At 36.8% G+C, this 9,610-nt stretch overlaps 1 protein-coding gene across 1 annotated transcript; it reads right to left on the reverse strand.

Annotated features, from left to right (window-relative positions):
- Positions 1–1,230: 1,230 nt before the first annotated feature.
- Positions 1,231–8,551, reverse strand: LIMK1 (LIM domain kinase 1). The gene is made up of 9 exons (XM_018461882.1): positions 8,504–8,551; positions 7,097–7,208; positions 6,299–6,739; positions 5,906–5,998; positions 4,860–4,992; positions 4,543–4,769; positions 4,234–4,462; positions 1,775–4,027; positions 1,231–1,485 (listed from the first exon to the last, which is right to left on the reverse strand). Exons 1-8 carry the CDS (start codon positions 8,523–8,525, stop codon positions 1,775–1,777), a joined length of 3,510 nt encoding a protein of 1,169 aa, XP_018317384.1. The 5' UTR covers positions 8,526–8,551; the 3' UTR covers positions 1,231–1,485.
- Positions 8,552–9,610: the final 1,059 nt, after the last annotated feature.

Here is a 9,610-nt window from a genome sequence, read left to right on the forward strand (position 1 = left end):
TTGCTTGGAACCCTGTGTCTATAAAAGCATGTAACTTCATCTGAACGTCATGAGCTATAGTCGACATGCGATTTAAAAAAAAAGAACGGCAATATATAGTATGTATTATCGGAATAGAATATAGGAAGAAAAACTCTAGTCGCGTACTTATGTAGCGCAAATATAAAACTTATTGTTACTCAAATATCTCGATCGGTGTGTTCTGAAAATTACAAATATTTGGATATATACAAACTTATATACAAATTATTTGTTCTTTTTACAGACGATATTTACTACTCCTCCGTCGTTTATATCCTCGTTAAGAGAAGAAGTATCAATAGAAAAGAAATACATATAAATATAATTCATACTTTTAATATACACATAATATCTCCTTATCAGAGTATATCAAGAATAGTTACACAGATGTAACGAAGATATAAACGTCGCATGTACATGTATATATTTATATGCACGTATGTATACATACATATATAATATATCAAGGGTCTGTACATATACAGCAGTATTACAAACGTATACAATATTTTACACTGTGATGTACATCTGTATGCTCTGAAACAAATATAACATTTTTTACATCCTCTATTCTATAAGAATTGAGTCTACATGATGGGTTTATAATTTAAGAGAAACGTACATGATCGTGTAGTCCCAAGGAAAACGTTTTGCACCAACTTACAAAGTCAAAATATTTTACTTCTACTTCGTACTTTGGCTGTTGACGGTTTTTGATTTTGTAGTCGTGTGATTTGTAGTTTGCAAAATCGACGTATTTTTTTTTCACAGTGCCGCTTTTTCGAGCACACTAATAATATCGTACTTATCAAAATCCCGGCTCTATAAGTATTTTGGATGGAATGACTTTTGTCGGGGAGCTGCGTTTTATCGCCTGAACTCCCATATTTGAAAATCATGTGGCAAGATTTTTCTAGGAATGTAATAGAATCCTTATGGCTAATTAACTAACATCATTACGACCTAAAAATTCGTATAAATCAGCAAATGAAATTCGTTAATACTGAGCGTTATCATTAATTTTTTCGACAAGACAACATTTTGATTTAAATGTATTTAATAAAAACATTTCCAGTCCAAAGTTTTACGTTTGTCTTGCACATATCAATTAAAAAATTTTCAAATTTAATTTCAATAACTGAATAAAAATATCACTTCCTTTCAGAGGAAACTTTTCAAAACAAGTATTGTATTCAAAATATTGCGCATATTAAAGTTAATATATAAAATCTTTTCTCGCTCATTGCACTAAAGATAATGGACGAAGTAAACTCTGGCTAAAAAGTTAATACTGTAAACTAAGCGCGTTATACGTTCAAACCTGAATAATATTTATAAATTATGAATAAAGAGATCAAATTAGTAGCAAATGAGAATCATTCATCGTCGGGGATTACGCACTAATGTGCGAGATAACTCTCGATATAAACTGTTATTCTTTTCCTGCCATGAGCGCATTTTGATTTATCAAGAAGACTAGAACTAAGGAGGATCAACTCGTGCCAATAGCGGTAGTGGGGGTGAGGCAAAAAGTGGCGACGGATAACTTCCCCCACTCTTGCGCTTCATTAGTCCTCTCTGTCGCTCTATATAGTCGTCGCTCTGTCGTTCTATAATCGTCACTTTGTCGCTCTTATATCGAACTTTCACACAATGCGCAGTGCCGCTGCACATCGTGTGAATAGCCGCGGACGTTTTTTGATTCACCCCCACCACGCGAGTTGATCCTCCTTAGTTCTAGTCTTCTTGTGATTTATAAAGCAGTACTTTCTATCGGTGACGTCGAACGATTAGGCGTGCAGCATCTTTCGGGTGTATGGCACAAGTCCGGTGTGTCCCTCATTTGTATGAAATCGACGTCCGCGAAGAAATCGCTTTTCATAGTGCCGAGTGCGCTGTCAGAACCGAAACTATCCTGTCTACAGATGTCAATACCTTTGTAGCATCCATTATACTCGGCTAAACTGTTCGGCATCACCTTTAAATCACTATCATAAATAGACGACGTAATCATTGGGTTTTTTGGACCATTGGCCGTCAATTTGATTTCAACGTCGTCAGTCCTATTTTGTTTGCTATGTATATCGAAGAAGTCATCTTGCTTCGAAATGCTGGAATTGGAATGAAGACTGTTTGTATGATATAGGCCTGAATTTTGTTTTCCCAAGGAATGATCTTCACGAAAATCATCTTTCGTGAAGGTATTGAACGGTGAGTAATCTTTGTATTTAGACGTGCAATCTAATACTGAGAGGCTTCCCTGTCTCGACAAAATACTGCCGACATCAGACACATTGCTCACCCGTCTGGACAGTCTATCTTTAATGTCTTTCTCGTCTCCCACATTTTCTTGGATATTCAGTGGAACTTTTGATTTTACAGATTTCTGAGACAAAATTCCATCAACTTTATCTTTAACAGTTTCTTTAGTGGAAAACGCGTTCTTTGATGTCTCTTTGGTCGGTGATATTTTTGTCCTTCGCAGATATGATCCTGCAGAGGGTTTCGAACTTTCGCTAACTACTCTCTTCGAATCGGTATCACTGCAGTTTGCAGTATTAATTGCTTTATTTTTCTTTTCCACGGCGCCAATAGACTTACCGATTTGCTTTAGATAAGAACTGACGGAGTATCCAGCATCCGGTATCTTGAATTTGTTCTCCAACTTTGTTTTATGACCACTTATATCGTTATACTTCTCCGCCGATTTATGTTTCAAACTGTTAATCTTGTATGAGCCTTTACTGTCTATTATATATTCTGAAGCATCGGATACCACGCACGGACTTGCATTTCCTACGTACTTTATCTTTTCTACAGTGGGTATTCGAGTCAGATTATGTTCATTCGCGTCGATCTGAATGTCGGAAGATGTATCTTTCGATTTGATATTGTTATTCCTCAAATATCGTCCATTGAAACCGCTGGAATCGGGTGAGATCACTATATCAGACTTTTCCTTGTCGGACACGAAGTCTTTTGATTTGGAACTTTGCCTCGAGTAACGTCCCACATTGCTCGAACTGTCATTGCTCTTGCTGTTTTGCCTTGTGTATCTATTACGTGGACTCATGACTTCAGGCACATGAAGAGTGTTACTTGATGAAGGCTCTGTCTCACGTTCCAAAGTACTGTCATCACAGCCGCTGGATCGTTTTTTTTCTTGGTGCACTTGACCTTCCTTAATAGGCTTCAATTGTGGTGCCAGAGTTTCTGGAGTCGTGGACTCGCTGCTGCTCGGACTTGGTCCTTTGTAATTTCTAATGTCGAAGTCTAGATCTGCTGGCAATTCGGCACCTACCGACAAGTGCATCGCCAATCCTTCTAGCCAAACCTCCATAACTTCGAATGGTGGCCTCTTGTCAGGATTCAAATCGCAACAAAGAAACGCGATCATGTAAAAAGTCTCCGGGCAATTGGAACAGAATTTTTCCTTGAAGACATTTTGATTCAAACCAAAATCCGAGGATCTCGGTAAATAATCAGGATCTGCCTGAACCCGACCTATAATTTCGCAGACAACGATGCCAAAACTGAATATATCTACTTTCTCATCATACTTATTGCCTTTCATCATCTCGGGAGCCATCCAATAGGGATTTCCGACAACTGTGTATCGTTTCTTCCGTTCTTTCTTTGAAGTTTTCACCTCTCCGTTGGAATGTCGATTATACTTGCGATTGTCTGGCGAGCTGCCATTTTGAATGATCCTCGCCAGACCAAAATCGGCAACAACAACAGTCTTATCCTCGCGTACGAGACAATTGTGTGAATTCAAGTCGCGATGAATGATGTTCATAGAATGCAAATAGGCCATGCCGGCAGCAATATCTTTCGCAAATGACGTACGCTGTTCCCACGGCAATGGTTCATTCGTGTCGTGAAGCAGAGCCCTTAGCGTGCCACCTGCTATATATTCAGTAACCAAATGCAGTTTCTTGTCCTTATAAAGAACACCGATAAATCGAAGAACGTTGTTATGATGTAATGACCGCAATACCGCAACCTGTATTAAATTGTTATTAAAGACAAGACATGCATAGGAGATATCAGCTAAATCTAACAACTATTTAACACTGGAATGCCCAGAAAATGCAAAATTGGAACATTCAAGTATTAAATTGTTCATACATCAAATGTAGTCGCATTCTTTTCACTTTTATCCCGTTTGTATATGTTAATTTTGCACAATTTATATTTTAAAAAATTTACCTCTTTTAGAAAATTCTTTTGCGCGTCCTCGTCCACTCTGTATAATTCTTTCAGAACCATCACCTCATTTGTGTCACGATGCGTAACCTTGAATACTTGTCCAAAAAATCCTTTGCCCAGGAGCTCGCCCTTCACCAGATCGCTCGCTCGAAATATTCTTTGATTCTTTGGCTCTACGCGAAACGATCTGGTACGGCTTAGATCATAAGTAGGATTCGTTGGTGAAGATCTGCAATAATGTTCGATTTAGTGAATCATATCGTAATTTATTAATCAACTGTTGAATGTATTCTGTATTTGTTGCCTTACCCATCAAGCAATCGCGACATAGAACTGCTGCGTTCTTTATGCATAGGATCTCTCGTTCTTCGTAATTGTCGACTCCGCGCACCGCTGATATAACCCTCGTCTCGGCGCTTAAACAGCCGTTCTTTGTTTTCAGGACTTGTCCTGGGAGTGCCGACACATGTCAGCATTGCCGAAGAGGAGAACGTGGGTCGTCGTGAGACCGCATCTGGATCGTGCTCGATAGTCAACTAAAACGCCGAATATACCATAATTTACCATTCAATTTAACTGCAAATTGTCCTAATAAGAAAATATACTTTGAAAATACTTTGACTTACTTGTAAAACTGTATCTGAATATTGTATAAGATTTTCGATATTTTCCACCGGCTGATTTTTAACGGGGGTTCCATTTACTTCCAAAATTCGATCGCCAATATGTAACGATATAAGATCACTCGACATGTTCAATCTGCAACATTCATTTCACGAATATTTTTATTATCGTTACCTAAAAGTGCCTCCAGATGATATGGCCAATATATATGCCAACTTTGCACACATTCGCTAAATATTGACCTACATTTAATATGTTATGTGTATACACGATATTTGCTAATATTGGCGAACATTGGCCATATCGTCTGGAGGCGCCTGAAATCACAGTAATACACATGCAAACAGTTTACATGCATTATATATATACCATTTCTTTTACTGCAATACAATCATAAAAAAATAATTCGAAATAATAACTGCCAGGCTAATGAGATAACTTCATGACAATAAAAGTGATAAGTAAATATTATAAAATTATTAAAAAGTATTTTACAAATGAGAGAATACAACTTAAGACATTTCTTAATTACATTTATTCGATTTGTTACACATAATATTATTTCAAATCTTATACTCTCATACAAATTTATTACACAAAATAAAATACATTTATCGGGAACCACAAAACAGCAAAAGGTACAGTATTCAGAAATATCACATTAATCCATTTATTCACGATTAAATCACAAAATAACTTGCACTAATCCATTAAATGTTAAAGGATGATATAAAAGCAGTTAACACTTGCAATACTTTAACACTTATTTAAAATAATTCTGACAACACAAACTGATTTATTGATGAGCTATAATGAACATGCACTTGATAAAAGAGAACGACACTTTATAATATCTAATTAAAATATATATTAAAAATATATGTTATAAAATATATATATTAAAATTACATGTACACAAATTATAGAAAATTGCACGAACTTATGTTATACATTTTTACGTGCAATTAACATAACTGCTAGTACGATGAGAGCACAGTCTATAGAGTTAGCGATATGTAGTGCATATTATTGATTTGTTATGCAATACCTATGATTAGAGAAGTGGCAGCATAGCCTAAATAGAACCTCCATCACAGAGGCTAGCAGCTTACTGATCTTTCCACGAATATTTCTCATTAACCTGCATTTTAGTTAAATTATTAGTGTTAAATTATTAGAGGTTAATATGCATTTATACCAATTCTCTTAAATAATCATTAAGATTATCATGCACTGTTAAATATTTTTAAAAAGCAACTACCTTAGATATGTACTTCTGGGGAATAAAAAGATACAAATGTTCTACTTTTATCATAATTATCGTTTATATACATAAATTTCAAGAATCTCGTTTATGTAGGTATATAAATAAAATATTGTAATTTAAAGATAGCATATGTAATACAAGGTTTAAATATGTAAAATACATTATCATACATACTCTGAAATGCGTAACAAAGCACCACAACTGCGAGGACTAGGAGCTGTGTCTAACGTAAGTTTAATTCCTCTTTGCTTATCCGGGTCTGTCGTGCTGGGAGGTATTTCGACCAGTCTAATGCTATGTGGTTTTCTGGCGAAAGGATAGTTTGCTGCCCTGTTGAGCGGTTGCATTTGTCGCTTGTAACAAACCCCACAGTACAATTTGGAACGTTCAACGAGGGCATAACTCTCGCCATCTCCGATAAAAGCACCGCATGAAGTACAGGCAAAACATTCTGGATGAAACTTATGATCGCCCGCCAGCATGACGGGGCCTGTGATGATCTGGCCACAGTCTTGACATGCTTCGCCATAAGTGGCCCAGTAGTCATCTTTACAAAATAGCAAGCCATCCTTCTCGAAGTACCAGGAGGATAAGCCAATGTCACATGCAGAACATCTGAAAGATTCTTATTCTTATTCTTCCATATACAAAAATATAATATAATTAATAAGTTTATTACAGTTTTTAAGCTGGAAAATTTGGGGGGATTATTAATATTTTCAGATTTGATTGCATTGAAAGTTTGACAACCATATCGGCACGCAATTATCATTTCTAAAATTAATTCATTTAAATGAATTTACAATAGTTCAACATCTTAATGTTCTGACCGTTATGGCGCTTCTTAATTTAAAGTATTATGTTTAACATTAGCGGTCTTTCAATCTTATTATTATTAATAATTAATAACTTATTTCATGATGTTTCACATTAAACATATCATTTTTTTAAAACATATACTAGCATTTTTACCGAAAACAATCAATGTGCCATTCTTGATTCAATGCCTGTATAAATTCGTCCTCAATAGCATTGAGACAACCAGCACATATTAACGTTCCTCTACTTTCTCCACCTCCCGGATCTAGAAAATTATGATTATAAATATACAATCATGTATAGTTTATAAATAATAATCTTGATTCTTTAAATTATTACTAAATATAGTATACAAAGTATTATGTATGAAAATCGAAAATTGTAGCAAGAAATTATTATTTCATATCGCATCAATATTTATTGAAATTTACATTCTTGTAATCATATCAAACATTACACATTCATGCACAAGTCTTTGGCAAATGTATGCCAACTGATAAATGCATAATGATTCTAAAGGTCGTTCAACAAAGTTGCAAACATCCTGTTGTCAGTCGCAAAGGTTAGCAACTACTAGTTGCAAAGTGCTATTTCCGGTTGCAACAGATAGTCGTGGTTGCCAACGGAGAGTTGCCCAACTTTTAACTTCTTGGCAACAGCAACTATCTATCGCAATACCTTAGCCAATCAAATATTGTGTTCGAAAAGCGCAAAGAATAAAATTACGAAAGTTGTGGTTCTGTAAACGCTTTAAATGTTGCCTTCTGTTTAGTAACATCTTGAATATCTAGCACATAACCTGCCTCACTTAACAAATCCTTTTTAATTTTTCGGCTACAGCAAATAACGACGGATGTTCTATTTTCTGATTGGCTGTTTCTATACAATTCGCAACTTTTGACATCCAAATATGAATTAGGTATTGCAACTCATTGTAGATCGTCCTTACGTTCCACTAACATTTGCAACGTTCGCATCATTTCATCCTTATCGTTTTTAAATATTAAACAAGGATGAAATGATGTTCGCGAGCGTTGCGAATGTTAAGTGGAACGCGTCCTAAATAAACGAAGAAGAGGCAAGCTCGAGGGATGTGTCTCGGAAAGAAAACATGAATCACGGTTAACATCGGCTATCGGAGTTACAAGTAAGCGAACAGCTGACTCCGCTGACGCAGAAGCAGGGATTGGACATTGGAGTACGACACAGACATACGGTTCGCGCGACGCGAGACACCGCGTATCGCGGAGACGAAATCCGTCGCGAAGGGATATAACGCGATAGAACACACGAGTGAACTTGTTAATGCAAGAGTATGGGCAACAGGAGAAAAGAGAGACAGAGAGGGGGGAGGGGGCAGACAGCAGCACACATACACACATTACACACATAGAAGATAGGACGCCCACGCGATGCGTTCAACGTCGACGTTCCGTCGACAGTACGTCGCGTGAGCGGCGAGCCGTCGTCATCGTGACGTCCGCGTAATCATTAGCGAGCGTCGCGCGATCCGGTCGCGATGTCACAATGCCGTTTTCTTGCCGTCAAGAAGAAACCTACCGCTTGTCGTGACTTCATCCATCACAGCACACACTAGCAAGCACGGTTGACACACTCCCACTCCTCTGCCATCCGCTCGACCAATGTTGCCAGATGGCCACAGCCAAACCCCCCACAAGTAACGCCAATTCCCCCCAGATGAACAAAAAAAAACCCCCCAAAAATTTCAAGCGAGTTTTCAGGTCCAATGAATACTGTCGGCACTAAAAAAAAGAAGGGAAAAGAATTAATTTTAAATTAAACGTAATGTATTACAATATTTATTACAACGTTAATATATTATATTTTATACCTTATACTGTATGCGGGGTCTACAATAGAAGTCGTAGCAGTCGTAGGGTCTTAAGTCGTAGAAAATTGACCAATCACAGTCGAATATGAGAAGAATAATCAACTGTGATTGGTCAATTTTCTACGATTTAGGACCCTACGACCGCTACAACTTCTATTGTAGACCCCGCATAAGCGTTATTCACTAGCGCGTGAGCGTCTAAATCATAGGTAAGTCCGGATCTACAATAGGTGTTTTAAGACTTAAACCGTAAGAAATTGACCAATTACAGTCGAATCCGAGGAGAATAATCGATTGTGATTCGCCCATTTCTTAAGGCTTAAAATTCTATTGTAGATCCGGGGTAAAGAAAAATATACAAGAAACATTTACTTGACTATGGCTGTGTTTCAAAATTCACTGCCAATGCTGAAACTCTATAGTTTACATTATATAAACTATACATTTTTAGCACTGTCATTGAATTTTAGAACACAGCCTATATTTACTCGTATAATAGACCTCATTATTCCGCAAATGCTTCCAACACGCCTTCAACAAAATTCGAAGAGTACATATTTTCGGAATTAAATTTTCGAATCATTTCTTTTAAAGATTCGAAATTTATACATCCATCCGGAAAATTATCCCTTAAGGTAAATTTTCACGAGCTGTTTAAACAGGCTGTTTCAGCGACAAAAAGGATCACATGGTTAAAATTGACGAATATCAAGCGTCCATTTTTATCACATGATTCTTTTTGTCGCTGAAACAGCCGGTTTGAGCAGCTCGTGAAAATTTACCTTTAGGGCCACTGTCACCAAGCTCAGTTAACT

Source organism: Mycetomoellerius zeteki, unplaced genomic scaffold (genome assembly GCF_001594055.1).
Source record: "Mycetomoellerius zeteki isolate Tzet28-1 unplaced genomic scaffold, Tzet1.0 scaffold1343, whole genome shotgun sequence".
Lineage (NCBI taxonomy): Eukaryota > Metazoa > Arthropoda > Insecta > Hymenoptera > Formicidae > Mycetomoellerius > Mycetomoellerius zeteki.

Excerpts from the sequence above, each read along its gene's own strand:
- LIMK1 (XM_018461882.1), bottom strand. The coding sequence starts at position 8,525 with ATGGATGAAGTCACGACAAGCG. Across the intron at positions 7,209-8,503 it reads GGATGAAGTCACGACAAGCG|ATCCGGGAGGTGGAGAAAGT; the intron begins GTAGGTTTCTTC and ends ATAATTTTCTAG. Across the intron at positions 4,993-5,905 it reads TGCCACTTCTCTAATCATAG|ATTGAACATGTCGAGTGATC; the intron begins GTATTGCATAAC and ends TGAATGTTGCAG.